The sequence below is a fragment of the Scleropages formosus genome, chromosome 11, assembly GCF_900964775.1.
Source record: "Scleropages formosus chromosome 11, fSclFor1.1, whole genome shotgun sequence".
In the NCBI taxonomy this organism is placed as follows: Eukaryota; Metazoa; Chordata; class Actinopteri; order Osteoglossiformes; family Osteoglossidae; genus Scleropages; species Scleropages formosus.
The window spans coordinates 2,437,120-2,453,101 of record NC_041816.1 but is presented as its reverse complement, the minus strand read 5'-3'; the positions used below and the strand labels follow the sequence as shown (position 1 = coordinate 2,453,101).

Below are 15,982 nucleotides of genomic sequence, written 5' to 3'. Positions count from 1 at the left end.
AAGAAAGTAACTTCAACGGAGAGACCGTAACCCAATAAAAATATCAAACCAAGCAGTTTGAAGACACTTTAAATTAAACTGAATGCCAGTAGTTAGAATTCTTCGACTGTTGAAGTAAAAGAACACTGAGAATAACCTATGATGGAAACCAAAACCAATTTAAACTTCTGAGATGAACCCATGGCTGCGACTTAAAAAAAAATCAAAAGGAATCGGAATGAAGACCTTTGAAGCCGACAGCTTTATCCATCGCAGTACAGTCATGTCCACAACCAAAATAAATGTCATATATAGAGATATAATCAAAATAAATCAAATTTAATAGCATTTCATGAAAAGGCTGACACATGGGAATCAAATCTGTTTATGACTCAGCGCTGCTTCGACGGTGTTCCTACATTAGTATGACTTTATGACTTCCAGGTGCTCTACTTTTTTGCCAAAATCTAGAGATGTTGCCAAGGTAACCCGATGCCTGAAAACTATGCATTGCGGGACCGTCGGTTGCTTTGTCCGTGAGAGTGTCCCGAAGATGGAATGCTATCCTGCTGGCGTACGTCGTTCCCTCATTGCTTCTCAGAATTGCCACGTTCCTAACAGGATCTGCAGATATTTTTGAAGGATAATACATAAATATATTAACAGCTGATAGACAAACATGTCTACCAGATGGGGAGAGAATCTCATCTCAGACAAAGTATCAGATGCCTCCAGAGAGCTATTCATCTGCTAATTAGACACATGATCAGAGCATTGCAGCAACAGGGGGAAAAGCCGAGATGAAATGTAAGTGGGTTAGTTTCATCCTCATTCCACCGTTAAAAGAAACTAGCCAGAATGCCATGAACGCTCCATCCTGGGAAAACGCAAACGTCACAGTGCATGAATTAATCATGTACACCTTGTAAAACCAGCCAGTCAGAATCAACTATCATGCTCTGCTGCACCTTAGACACAAGACCAGGGGATGGGAAAGAAAATCGAGGCACCAATATTCATAAGCTAATTGTGCGTGCTTTCAGATGTGTCTAACTACATTAAATCACTGGCCTTGTATGACATTCGTAAGCCCGAAAACACAAGAAAGTGTGGATTTACGTGAAAGGCTTTTCCGTGCTCTTTAACCCAATACCTCTCACTTGTGGAAAAAAGTGAAACTGTTCGCCATATTATTTGCAGGTAGCACTAGGAGATCTTATGCATTTTTTTTTTTTTTTACATTTTTCAAACAATAATCCTGGCAAATTAATTAATGAAAGTGAAGAATCTCAACACTAATGCTGAATATAAGGGAAATTGATCTGTTAACTATGACCAGGCAACAATTACGGCAATCTTAAATATGAAAGTATACCCATTAGTTTGCACAATGCACCATCTAAAAATGAAAGGCAGCTAGCAAGTATATTTCTTTACGTCAGTTTCTTCTCATTTGACTCTGAAGATCTGCATTAGGAAAACACTAGACCTGCAAGGGAAACCAGTGCTGCCATCCTCGGGACTTCAGAATGGGCACTAAGCTCGGCTGAAAGTAACATACTTAAAACAATGAAAGATAAATTTATGATATACCACTTCACTGTTATTATGGGTGATAATATGAAGGGTTTTTTTTTTTGTATTTTTTAATAAGCGGTGTGTAAGAAGAAGGGATCTTGGATTTTTTCGTATATGAATTGAGTTGTTATGAATATGAGCGTTGGGCTCATAAACAGTTTTTTAGTTACAGAACCTAATCTGTCATCTGATTTGGCATAACAGGCTTGGTAACTAAATACATATCTATATTCCATCACTCAGCATAGCGAGTTATTGAGAGTATATTTTTGGATTGCCTGTAAACAGAGTGCTGGTGAATGTGAGTGTGTAAGACACTTTTTTTTCCTTCAAATTAATTAGACCCCATGACTTGCAATGGGACAAAACGTGATTGCGCGGTACACTTAAAATGTTTCACTAAAGGCTGAACATACAAATTAGTACAATGTGCTTGCGTATAAACAAACAAAGAGCAAAACAATCTCTGAAAAACAGCAATATTGCAAAACTGTGTAGGAAGTCCAGGGGCTCCAGTGGCTATAATTCAACAAGAAAAAGTGCAGCAGTGGCAGAATTTCAGAAGACATTCGATGTGATGGATTACTGCATGAGGGAAAGGCAAAATAGCCACATTCCCAGCAAATACACATTGCAGCTATACAAAATATTTTTGAGAAAACCAGTTTTAAAGGAAAAAACTAACACAGGGATACCACTAAGCAGCGGAAGTAACCCTACATGGAACTGAGCAACACAAGCAGGGTGGTTAAATACTATATAGAATCTATTCTTTCTTTACTTTTGGAGGAAAGTTATGACCTTTAAATAGGATCAGCATATCTTGCCACTTTTCTTTTGGCACACGATTTAACATTATGTTGTGGTATTCATGTAAACAGTAATAGCATTAACGGTTAAGGTTAGAGGTTTTTTTTTTGTTGTTGTTGTTTTTCCACCTCACGTATACAACCTTTTTGACCAGGATACTATTAATATTAACGATTTATCGGCTGCAAAATGAAAGAAGTAATTTTGTTGGCACGGGTTAAAAGAAAGAAACTGAATCTGGCTATTGAAGAAATAATAAAAAAAGTCATGTCTTTGTATGCTGATTTCACACTAGCGATGAGGTCTTAATGCCTAATAATAGGTCTGTTAAGTGGCTCTAACTGCGTTACCTGTGTCACAGTTAAACCTCCGTCGAGTGGCTAAAGATACGGAGAGGTAAAACTGAAGGATGCACTTGTGCCCTTGAAGGAGGTACTTCATCTGAACGGCTCCCATAAAATAGCTACCTTTAAACAAGAAAAAAAGTAAATCAAAGTAATTGAGAGGAAAAAAAGGGTATTCAAGCAAAGTATTACAACAGTTCCAGAAAAGAAACTCCTTGTTCTGTTATTCAATATCCACAGTTAACTGACACCGCCATCTTGTTAGCAGGGGAATTTGTTTTACATAACAATCAATTTTGAATGTTTGTTGTTTTGCACAGTGAAGCAAGTTCTGTACACGGTGCTGCTTCATCGATTTCCCTCCAGCGAGCATGCTTTATTTCCAGCAAATTATGATTTGAAGGCAGAACTCGATTCAGCTTTGCACAAGGGAAGCGGCTCATCGGATCGACAAATTTAACGAATATAAATTAGTAAGGGAGCACGTGAACGTGCCTTAACCGGGCAAAAAAAAATCATGTTTTGAGAAACGAGGGACAAAACTGAAGAGCAGAGAGTTGCTTCCCCTGCATTGCCTTGTACGAGTTTGTGCTGTTGGGTGAAATCACTGTTATGATGATGGACCGCACGCTATTGCTTATGCCTCAGTGTGTAGTGAAATTGAGGGGGGGAAATAGACACCTTCATGCTAGCGACCAATGAAACGTGAGGTGGCTGGCCTGTGCACTGCAGTGATTTTATTGCAATGAACCTTGTAAAGGAGTCTGTTTTCATTTCAGATAGCTTCTCCCTGGCGGCAGGTGAACCGGTGCACAACTTGGGCTGCGTCGCGTAACCACGGTGCATCACCCGAACCCACCTCCGACGATTGCACACGCCAGCTGGCTGGCCTTCGCTCTCTTCCCTATTAATGCGCTTCCTTTTCCTCCTATTATAATGCTATTTATCCCTCTGCAGGTGTATTATTGGCGCTCTGGAGCAGTAATAATCTGCCACAACAGTCTTTTGTCTGCTTGACATTGGGATGACAAATGACAGCTTCCATCCGCCTGTCCATTTCTTGGCCCCGAGTTCCTCTCCGTCAGGCATACCTGACTTAAAGGTCTTTAACTGTTATGAGGTTGGGAGCGATGGCACTTTTATCTGCGATGCAGCTCCTGCTGACTTCTGGGCTGTCTGACAGATTGTAATTCTCACTCAGTTTCCCGCGACGATGTGCGTCACTCAGACGCGGGACATCGTTTGATCAGCATTTAAGCAAACATTTTGATGCTGACAAGGGTTTCTTTACCGCTTTCATATGAAGAGTCAAGACATCATACCTTTGATGGTTGAACCATAGATACATTGTACAGGCTGGTGTAATTATCAGACTTTAATTACTGTAATTAGGCCTTTGAATTAATTAGAGTTGTTGTCACTTGTCGTTTTTTTTTTAAGTTACGCGAAGATTTGGTATAGCATCAGCAGAGACTTCGTATATACTCCGCTCTATAATACATGATTAATCAAAAGCTGGAAGGTTCATGGTTCTGGCTCCCTTGTAATGGAATGCTTTCCCCCTGGCCCTCAGAACTGCTGAATCCCTCTCAATTTTCAAGAAGAGTCTCAAAACACAGATCTTTCTGACCTACTTCTGTCTTAATTTCCTATCTGCTCCACAAACGTTCACTACATTATCTGTACTGTGTTAAATCTAGATGCAGCCATTTGTGTGTCCGCATCCGTATTTGTCTGTCATTTGGTGAAATGCACTTTTGTGTTTTCAGGCTCGTGCATCGCTTTGGGAAAAAAGTGTCTGCTACATAAATAAATGTAAATGTGAATCCAGTCACTCTGCAGTTCAGCACTGGCACAATCTCATGCATCTCTGCATACATCATACAACACACAAGTGCGCGGTGCAGCATCGCAGGTGTCAACTGCACCGGATAAGAAAACGACATGTCTGTCACATACAGACATATAATTAAAAAAAAAAAACAGCATGCACACTGTGCGCGTTGAATTGCATTCAACTTTCTGCAGTCCAGCACGAGGAGGTGGGGTCACGTGTGCGATCCATGTGCGGTCTGGGCATTTAAGGCAAGACGGAAGATAAAGGTTAGAGGAAACACACTAAAGTGACCCTTTCCACACCAGGAAGGTTAACCAGCCAGCAGTTACTAGTGCCGCGTGTGATCCGGGGGACTAGGAGGAAATGTAAAGCTCCCAAACTTATTCTCGAGCATTAGCTCTCGGAGAACACCAACGGTTTCCGCTTAAGAGATAAGGAAACCCTGCAATCCTTTGGCTCGTTCCATGAGCCTGCCTGCGCAGAAAATTGGCAGGTTTGAGCCCTGGCTCCAAAACGCTCTCAGGCTGTGCAAGACTACACTCGAGCCCAGATTGCTGAATCTGCCTCCTTTTCAAGTGGCGGTCGGAGTCGGTTATTATCCCTGGTGAGATGAAAGTTTTGCGGTGCTTTAATTCTTCCTTGTCAAATAAATTCTAACACACAAACATCCTTTATTATGTACCAGAGGCAGTAACAATTTCACTGAAGCACAGTGCATTCTTAAGAGCGCAGCGCTGCGACTACCTCCGGGAAACACTGCTATTACCAGCCTTCCTGCACTAAAAGAGAGCAAGAGCATGCTGAGAAATTCATTACAGGGACCCGAAATCAATTCTTTTCCTGATTTAAAATGACGCGCACACAACTGGCCGCGCTCCGCGGAAGTCGGGATCGTTCTGACTGCCGAAGAAGTGCCTTCGTGAGCTCAGCGCAGAGCAATTCGTGCAGCGCGCAGCTGCGTGGCCTTCCACGGAAGGATTCGGCGAGCGAAAACTACCCCGATATCGACGCGCACGCGCTGCGTGCTCCTCCGCGGGTTCTGCCATAATAAGGAAATGATGGCCAACGACTGATTCCCTGTGTCCTCAGGAATTCCGCTGGACCGCTCTCTCCTTGACTGCGCTTCTCAAGCTGTCTCTGCAGGGTCATTATATCATCGTGCCCATTACTTAAGGACACCGAATTGTAAGTCACAAGTCGAAGGGTTCAAATCCCAGGAGGGGACCTCGCTCTAGCGGCCCTACGTGCGATAAGCAGGATGACGCCGAGATGATGTATGCGGTGGGAAGAGACAGAAGGCCATAAACACTGCAGAGCTTGATGAGATGAAGCAGCACTGATGCATCTGCATGGAGGGCTGGATGAGAAGACCGGCATATACCACTTCCTGATATCAGCTCCCATGTACCCGCATCAAACGGCTAGCAGCGAGACACTCCTCCTTCCGGTGCCTTCGATTGGAACGTGTGGGTGGCGGCTGATTATTCGCAAAGCGCTCTTATAATTCCACCCAAAATACCTTCCTTGCAGTGTGAATTTTAAAAGAAGGAAGAATCTATAATATTAATAAACTTGAATATTATACGGCGTTCTGATTTGATGGTTTCGCAAGGACCGGTTAAGTGCTCGAGCGACGCGGCTGCCCGGCGCAGGGAGCTGTTATCAGAGAGTTCGCCGGAAACGGGAGCGCAGGCATGTGAGCGTTGATGCTGCACCCACAAGGACACGTCCACAAACACAGGCCGCCTGCTTTTTCTTTTCTTTCTGTTCCCTCTTGCAATCACGTTTTCCTGGTAGCCCATTTTACTTTAAAAAAAAAATAAAAAAATCCTGGTTTATATTCCTTTCCGGTCCTTTTCCAATCTATACTTGTGAATAAGCACTTTAAATAGGACACAAAATTTAGCGAAAGGCTTTTTTTTTTTTTTTTTAAAAAAAAAAAATGTTTTCATTGACAGCGGGGGAAAAAAAAAAGGCTCCTGCATCAGAGTAAAAGATTTCCCAGAGTGAGTTTCTGCTCAGGTGTCAGATAATCCAAAGGATCTTTTCCACACTTTTTCACAGTTCAGCCAAAACAAATGTTTTATACTAACTGGTAAAAAAAGATTAGAATAATTTTGCTCAAAAATGCCAAAGTGCAGTAATTTTGAAGAATTTCCTAGAAAATTTAGAAAAATAAAGTTAGACAGCTCTCCTAACAAACTTGACTAATGAAATAGTTTACTGTTGACAAGCTTTAATGTTGCCCAGCCATGATGCCCTGTACAGATCTGACTCATATACTCTATAATAATAATAATAATAATAATAATAATAACATAGGGGCTGTATTGATGGCTTCCTTGTCATCACTGGTATTAGCAATCTAGTTAACATTTACTGAATGTAAACACGTCAACAACAGTACCTGAAGTTACTGTGGTGTATTGCGGTTTTACTAAGGTTTTTGGTTTTTACTGCGAAATTGAGCTTGTTTCAGCGAAATTCTCTTACAGGACAAAAATGAAAAATACTTATCAGGCCAACACTGGTAATAAAAAATTTTATCCAAATCCTGGTTTACTGCACAATGCCTTGCGCGGCAGAATTGTTGTCCAGCGTAACTTTTTGGAGTCGTTCATATTTTCTTCATTCCAAACGCTCCTTACAGCCCCAGAATTTGAATCTGAGCGATTAACTGTTTTCTTACTCACAAACCCAGGTCATATAAGATGTACCCATCCATGCGCTACTTTTTATTCTGTATCCAGAAGAGCTCAAAGTACCTTGTCAGCATAGATGTGCAGATAGTTGTGCACATGTGAAGGCCTTCAGTTCGGTTCAATTCAGTTCAACTCAGTTCAGTTCAATTTAACTTACAGACATTTAACTCCTGTTCACATTTTTAAACGGACACATTGTCGCAGTCAATCACACACAAACGTGCACAAGCCTCTGTGCAAAACGGCGAGCCCCATGCCAGTGCGGATATGCTGTCGGCACCAAATGCCCATCGTGCGTGCGGGAAAGAGCGGGAGCCAAGGGAAGCCGTGGAGGTGAGGGTCGCTCCCTTCGTCCCAGTGGAAAGGGGGCAAGGGGGTCCAGGTGGAGTGCTGTGCTGTAATGCGGTGCTGCGGCATGCATGCGCATGATGCTGTGTCAGGAAGAGGAAAGGCGTGGTGGAGGACAGGGAGGGCTGCGGTGGAGAGCGGGACGGGGCGGATCGGGGCGGGGCGGGCTCCATTCGCACTGCCTACTCACCGGAGAGCTGCTGGACCCCAGGCTGGTCGTGTGTACTTAACAACTGTGCCTGAATTGTCTCAACCACCCGCTTGAACCGCCGACTGGGTCCTGCATAAATATTTAAAGGATGCGCATTAGACTTCATCTGCTTATATGTTCACCTAAATATGTTCTTTGGTCTCCAAAACAGCATGTATGAAAATATCTAATAATTTACAAAGGACGGACTGCCCCCTTACCCGGGTCCCTCCGTCACCTTCAGATCCCAAACAGGAAGAAGTGGGAAAACGGGGGCAAAAGCTCACCATCTTTAATTCTCATTTCAACATTAGATGTGCTCACACAGTCTAAATACAGTTCCGGTAAAAAAATGTCCCGACTCATACCGGTACAATGCTTCATTTGCTTATTATAATGAATACTCTCTCAAAGCAAATTGTCTGTTATGTTTAAAAAAGAATAAAAACAAGGTATTGACTATAAGATATCAGAAGGGAGAGGTTGTTGGAATAAGTACAGTGCCTGCGGTGCAGCGTATATTATAGAGAGCCATTTGAAGCACAGCAGGACTAAAATGGCCTGTGATTATGAGAGAAACGGCCTCTTTCCTGAGATTCTTTTTCAGAGTGACTACATGGAGGAACTCTTTTCCGAGGTTGGCAGAAACGCAGCAAATGGAACTCGGTACCAAGGACAGCGCCGCAATTCTGCCCTGATTCCAAGACAATCCTTCTCCTCTGTCCAGGGGCTCTGTTCTCCAGCTTATTCATCCGCTGGCTATCACAGAAAGGGGGGTGCGACCACATCATGGGGCTCTCCGCAGCCCGGCGTCTACCTGAGAGCAGCGTGAAGGTGACCGAGTAGATGCCGTTCTCCTTCGTTGCGGTGCTGCTCTCGGTGTAGGTGATGTCCACCTGGAACTTGACGGGCTTCTGGAACACAGCTGGCCCAGCGCTGGACTTGTACTCGGCCCGGAAACTCGTCTGCGAGATCACGCTGTGGCTGAGGCTTGGGATCTGCGGGAATGCAGGGCGGACAAGGGTTACACAAGGCTTGATAGCTGCTTGTGAAAAGAGGAGGAATCGTTAATGCAAAAAAAAAAAAGATTGATACAGACTGCATTTATCTCTATGAGGGGGATACGATAAAAGAAACCTTGGGAAATCTGAGCTGAGTTAAATCAATGGAGAGACTGAGAAAATATGGGAACTCAGTAAAACAGAATGCTGCAGAATCTCAGTTCTTCATCGTGGAGAGAAATAATAGGAATATGGAGCGATAAGAGGGGAGCAAAAACAACAGGAAGCTCCGTTATAATAGCGAATACCATAGTACGATGTAAACGCTTACTGAAAGAAAGGCGTGCACAATGTCTGCTTTGATGGAACTCAATGGCTTGTCCTTGATGACCACAAAGATTTGCTCCTCCTTCTCCAAGTTAATGAAGTTACCAAACCATGACTTCTTGGCAAGTCTGCAAAGAATTAACAAAAGACAGAGAAAGTCGTCACATATTTATCAAAGAAAAAAGGTTGCAGGGAATGCTATGAAATTCAGTGAAATTCTAAAGCCCATCTCAGTTCTGTCCTGCATATTGAATAAAAAAGTCTTCAGTACAGTCAAAATGTTATGTTGAAATGTCAAAATACATACAAATAAAATAAAATAAATACATGTATCATAATGCATGAGCGCTGAAACAAACTCGGGTTTAAACTGGACAAAGTAATTGATTAAAAGTCCTGGAATCTGGAGGTATTCTATATGAATACTGCCATGTTGAAGCTATTTGGCCATAACTATTAACCAGAAAACTTTTGTCTTTTCTTTCATATAAAAAAATTTTGCCTGTATCGGTCAAAATGTGGAAATATTACAACATAAATTTTCATTAAAAATATTTGTTTATGCTGCTCATGTTGATTGAATTCCCCTTCCCCTCCCGACATCACTCTGAGAGAAAGTCACCATCGCAGTAAAACGTTAACTTACGTAAGAAATGTTCAGCAGAGCATCAGTTGTATGGTTTACAATGAGATTTATAGGATGGAAAGTGAAGACAGAAGCCCTGGGAACCAGAGCAGATGGATTTGTACCCTGCTGGTACGGTCGGGGGAAGATGGAATATGACTTGAAACCATACGTGGCGAGGGGAACAAAAGAAGAAGATTCCTCTTAGTTAATGCCAGCAGGAACTAAGACATGGCCGGGTAAGAGAGTTTTTGGCATTTGTCTTCCATGGAGTTAACGGAGGGGGGTCTGCACATGAAATATGAAAGACTACTGGAGGCTGAGGGAGGCTTGGCTGGAAACAAACCGGCTGCTTTGGATCACGGCAAGACCTGGCAGGAGGTAACGCCACTCCGGAGGCTGGGAAAGGACACCAGAGGAGCAATTTTGTACACCAGACCTGGTGCCCCATGGACACTTGGAGATCTGCTATGTAACAACCTTTCAATTCAGTTGTTTAGGTGCAGATTTAAGAAATTTCATGCACGCATTTGGTAGGGTTCAACGTTCATGTGCCCATGAGGGTCTCGGTGCATGCATGGCCAAGCTGTAGATGGGAAGCACTGAGGCCCATGTTGCATGTCTTTCGATCTCCGTGTCCCTCAAATGGTGACATCATGCGGACCACCTGCTGGGCCTGAGACACTGCCAGCAAAGACATAGTACCTCTGGTCCCAGAAAGGACCGTCTGCCAACGAAGCCAACTGGAAAAAAATACTGAAATATTCATTGAGACTTGTTCCCTAAAAAAAAAAAAAAACTGTACTGAAATATTCAGGGATAAGACCCCCTCAAAACTAGGAACCAGTGATCAGCTGCAGTTCAGTACTGCGGGAAAATTGCAGGAAATACCACATGAGCTGAGGCTGGCATTAGTCCATCACTATGATCATGAAACTAGAGTATACTTGAAGAAGATGGAGTTTCTAATTTGTTTAAATTTAGTGCAGCTTAGTCTAAATTAAAAATTTTTCATGGGACTAGAAACTTCTCTTAGAAACTCAGTGGATTTTGCCAACTTATTTATTTCTTGGCCTTTTTCTTGGTAGATCACCTTTGTAATAATTACATCTCGTAATTTTCTCTCAGTTCTTTTTGATTTCTGATTTTGTCTTGTTTTTATACAGCTGGTCCTCAAGTTACGACGCACGCAACTTACGACCGTACGGACCTACGACAGCCCTGCAATTAATCTTATACTGTTTTTGAGTCCCAACATCTGGTCATGATGCCTAAAGATGACAGCCCCATCTGCTGCGTGATAACACTGGTTGGCCGCAGGGCACCATATTTCTCACAGTTTTAATCTCGATGAGTGTTTAAGTGTCTATCAACAACTGTGTTCTGTTTGCAAAACTTTTTGATTGTAGCTCCCATCAAGTTAGTCTTGATATGAAATGTCTAGCAAGAGAAAAAGTGTGTTCGTTGTTCCATTAATGAATACCGTACAGTGTTAACTTCACTATATCACTACTGTACCCTATTTATATTATTATAAATAACATCAATATAGTAGTCTGAACATGAATAATGTGTGAAATCATCTAAAAAAATATATAATGGATACCTATTATACAATATAGCACTCATGAATGTTGTTCATATATCAATATATATTGGACTATACCTATATTTCTTATACAATTATTATTTTTATATATTATGATTTACTTTTTACTATTATATAATGATTTATTACGCTTTATTTTTAGATTTACTTTTCTTTTATTATTCACAATAAGGTTTTCCTTTCTGCATGTATTTCATCTGTGTCTGTGATACGGGCTGCTGTAGAAGTTTCTAGAACAGACTGTCTCTGCTACTGGTAAAAATCCACTTAGAGATTGGATGAAGAAGACCTTGAAGGGTCTTTGTGTCTGGTACAAGGAGATAAGACAAGCTGAGCAGTATAAAAGAAACAAGAAAAGATGTGCAAGCAGCCGTGCCTGTGATGGAGAACATCTGGTGAGAACTGCAGTAAACCAGCTTTTAATTTTAAGCTTGCTGTGCCTTGTTATTGAAAAACTCCAAAGAAGCTCAAATTGACAAAAAAAAAAGAAAATAATTTGCACACTGATCTTGTGTTGACTGCACCTTGATACTACATCTTATGTTGTCTTGATCTCATTGCAACCGTGTACCTCTGTAAAAACTTTTGTACTGGACAAGCTTGATATTGTAAATTGGACAGACTGAGTGAAGAACAATGATAATAAGAGTAAAAAGAAAAAAAAAAAAGGATAATAGGAAAAATCAAACCAGAAAGACTCACTCGGGGGAAGACTCTGGGGTGAGGCTGGACATTTCTTCTTGAGTAGGAACTGCAAAGTGGAGCACACGTTAAAGGTCCGAAGAAGGTAAAACACCACAGCCAATATCCTCTCTCATATTCACTTGTACCTGGGACCGCATTCATTCATTCACTACTCCTTATGAATAATTCACACTCAGCACAATTACGAGCCTCAACTAATTTGGTATAGTTTTGGGCTGTTAATGGAAATTCAGAACCAACTAAAAGGAAATTAAAATGAATTAAAAATGCAAATATTTCATACATTACCATAATATGCAAACGACATATAATTGACTGTTGCACTTATCTTTCGTGCACTAATGACAATGTCATAGTTCATAAAGGTATTTATCTTTCCATTTAAGAAAACACGAATGCATCACCGCTAATTTGTATATTGCACAGATGAATTCCTGACTGTGATTCTGAATGCTAACGCCTTATTTTTTCAGCAGAGGGATACAGTACAATGGTTTCTCTTTTTCTGCGCAACCCCCGCTGTAACTCTGCGTACGCCGAAGCTGAAATTCGAATCTCCCAAATTCAACAGCTTTGCTGAAGAAATCAGTTATGATACGGGGGTGCAGTGGATAACGTGGGTCGTTAAACATGAGTTCAGTTCCTCCTCATTCCAGGTGGAGTTTGCTGGGTTTGTGTAAGCTTCCCCCAACGCTCCAAACACATGTTTCAGGTGAACTGGAGACCCTAAATTGTACTTTGTGTATTTATATAGGTGTTTTACATTGCACTAGTGCATAAATGGATGAATGACTGTAGGGAGTTTAGCATCATGTATGATCTTGTTTCGTAAGTCACCTTGGATAGAGGTGTCAGCTAAATAGTTCACATTAATCACTGCGTGTCTCTTTGGAGAGAGATATCTGCGAAATGAATAAATGCAATATAAATAAGTGTACCGATGTCTAGTGTTACGAAATTACCGTGGCATTCACAATGCAAAACTAGTGCACTTTAGTCTTTGGTAAGGAATAAGTCCCAGACATTCTTGTTCTGAACAGTCGTTGGACAATCAGGATCATCTAAGGTGCGAGACGTAACACAGTGGTTATGTTTACCGCCTTTGGATTTGGAGGTTGTACCGAATCCCACCTGCTGCTATAGTCCCTCGAATGAAGTACTTACTGTAAAGTTGCTCCAGTAAAAGTCAATGAGATGTGTAAATGATCGCAGGTACTGAGCTTAACACTGAAAGTTGTGTTGGAGAAAAGCATCAGGTGAATAAACTTCATTTAATCTCAGCTGTCTAGTTCTAGACTCATGTTTTTTGGATGTCTAACTTCAGCAAGACTTTCTCAACAGTTCACTTTCTGCAGCTTTTCTGATTGTTATAATTACATATACTGTACACGTTTAGCTCCCTGTATTGCTGTGCCTAGATGGTCACATTAGCAGAGAAACACCGCGTGCCTCCCGTCATTGCGGAAGAGTGCTGAGAATTATGGGAGGTGCACCCTGGCTCCTCTCACAGTACCTTGCAGTTTTCTGCGATGGAAACGCGGTGATCCCAGGAAGCTGTTCTTGATAGAGTTAAGGCGTGTTCTCCAGGGCATCCCACCAATGGAGGGACTGGGGGGCGGTGTGGGACTCGGGGTGCCGGATGGGCTCTCCTTGGGGGTGTGCACCGGCGTCCCTTTGGGTGTGGGGAGGGGGCTTCCCCGGGGGGAGGGGTGAGGGGTCACCTGTATGATGGGGATAGATTTGGCGCCGTGGTCAGACGCTGCCACGGGGTGGAAGTGGTGGAGCCGGATCGGGGAGAGCGGGGCGGCAGAGGAGAGGGGCACAGAGAGCTGGGGAGTGAGGGGCGGCCGGCGCACCTGGGGGCTGTTGGGGACAACAGGGGGCCGCTGTTGGCACGGGGTAGAGGGCTCAGATTTAGGAGTGGAGGGGTCAGTAGCTGCGCCAGGCAGGGGGTTTGACCTGGTGGACTGCAGGGGCTTCTCAGCTACCTTGGGTTTGGCTGGGAGGGTCTGAGTTTTGGGATCAGCCAGGACCGGCACCATCTTTGGCTGAAAGGAGTTCGGGGTCCGTGCACCAGTCCGACGGGAGAGGGGACCCGGGGAGTTTGTGGGACTGGAATTTGGGGACCGGGAGAGGTTGGGGGAGTGCGGAGGGATAAAAAATCTCCGGACAGGCTGCGAGCAAACGTGCACCATAAACACAGCAAGCGCGGAGAGCCGGGTGGGTGTGGTGGGGTGGGGTGGGGTGGGGTGGGGTGGGGTTGGGCATGGGGGGTAACATCGAACACATACACACACACACAGGACAAAAAAGCACCAAAGCACCAAAGGTTTTTGGCAAACAAAAAGAGGCAACGCACAGACAAACATCAGAAATAAAATAACGGCAGACGTGTCGCAGACGGAACACAGGCCAGGAATGGTGGGTGTGCAGAAAGAAAAGGAGGGAAAACATGCGGTTAGCGCAACCAGCCTAAGCCAAGAGGCATGAAGACCACAGCAAAAAAAGAAGGTGTAAATCAATTAGAGGCATTCAAAAATACCACAGCAACAATCACGACAAAAGCTTCGCTTTGCTGCTCCGAGAAAATAAACGGTGGGCGGGACCCAAGCAAGCAAGCCATGTGCAAAAGTGATTTTCTGCAGAACCAAACGGTAGAAGAAGCGAGGCAGCTGGCTGGAACATGAGATGGAGGTGGTCTGGTGGCGATCGGGTGGACACGGCTCTTGTATCCCTTTTTATAGTCAAACTGCCCCTCGTGGAGAGCGTGGAGAGCATGGAGACATCAGAACACATCCGCCCCAAGTGTGATCTGGCCCTCACTTGGTGACCGTCCTTCTATTCTTTGTTTTATAGCACAGAACTGTGTCCTGTAACTAAGCTGCTTTAAAGCACTTACTAAATCCCTACAAAATGCAAAATACCTCGATTGAGGACACCAGACGCAGACTGTAATTTAAGGCTATTTAAAATATTACATTCGGAAAAGAGGCAAAAAGGTTCGAGACTAGACATTTGAACCGGTTCTGTAACAGTACCATTTTAATATACAGGTAGTCCTCGACTTACATACGCAAAGTGAAGCAACTGTCCCACGAACCTTATCAGAGTCCCGACGGTTGCGTCGTCTGACAATGACCGCTCCGACTGCTGCGCAATAAGATGGGCCGAACGTTGCCGGTGTTGCGGGGTCTGGGAGCAATGACTTTTTGCCTGACATTCCCGTCAGGTTACTTTTTTATGTGAAATGGCTAGCAAGCGAAGAAGTGAGAGCTCTGAAGCGAACGGATTAAGAACGTGTGAGTGACGGGTGCGGGTGGAGGAGCACGGCGGCACGGTGGGCGTGGCCTGTGCCCGCCCCCTGGTGAGTCTGGAGCTCGAGTCTTGCTTGGGGTGCCCTGTGGCGGACTGGCGTCCCGTTCGGAGCCTGTCCCCTCTCCCCCCAGCCCCGCACCCTGCGTCGCCGGGCTAGGCTCCAGCTCACCGCGACCCCGCTCAGGACAAGCGGCGTCAGACAGTGTGTGTGTGAGTGAGTGACGGAGAGAGTGTGTGTTCCACTGATGTATGGATGAGTGACCCATTGTAAGTAGTGTATCAAGCAGTGTAAGTCACCTTGCTGAATAAAGTATGGGCTGAGTTCGTTGGAAGCTGCTTTAAAGAAAAGCGTCTCCTAAATGAATAAATGTGAATGTATGAAATTAAAGTGAAAATAAGAGCGCAACTTGAAAAGATATTGATAATACTGTATAGTGTTTATGTTGCTACGATATGTTCTACATTAATATTAACTTGTGTAATGTGTAAAATCTGTAAAAAAAAATATATATATATACAAGAAAGCTCTTTTATACATCATAGCTTTCATGCATGCTAATTTTTTAAATATATTTTTCCCATTAATATAAGTTAAGGGGATTTGAAACGTCT

General features: G+C 43.3%; 1 protein-coding gene across 3 annotated transcripts in view; it reads right to left on the bottom strand.

The window, feature by feature from the left end:
- Nucleotides 1-15,982, bottom strand: part of brsk2b (BR serine/threonine kinase 2b) — a 154,158-nt gene that overhangs the window by 3,532 nt on the left and 134,644 nt on the right. For 2 of the 3 annotated variants that reach the window (XM_029256481.1, XM_029256482.1), the window contains exons 14-18: nucleotides 13,569-14,229; nucleotides 12,053-12,101; nucleotides 9,121-9,244; nucleotides 8,606-8,786; nucleotides 7,789-7,878 (exon numbers count right to left, since the gene is read on the bottom strand). In XM_029256481.1, coding sequence (XP_029112314.1) covers nucleotides 7,789-7,878; nucleotides 8,606-8,786; nucleotides 9,121-9,244; nucleotides 12,053-12,101; nucleotides 13,569-14,229 — 1,105 coding nt within the window. The remainder of the gene's footprint in view (nucleotides 1-7,788; nucleotides 7,879-8,605; nucleotides 8,787-9,120; nucleotides 9,245-12,052; nucleotides 12,102-13,568; nucleotides 14,230-15,982) is intronic. The other variant, XM_018752774.2, reaches the window with a different exon arrangement.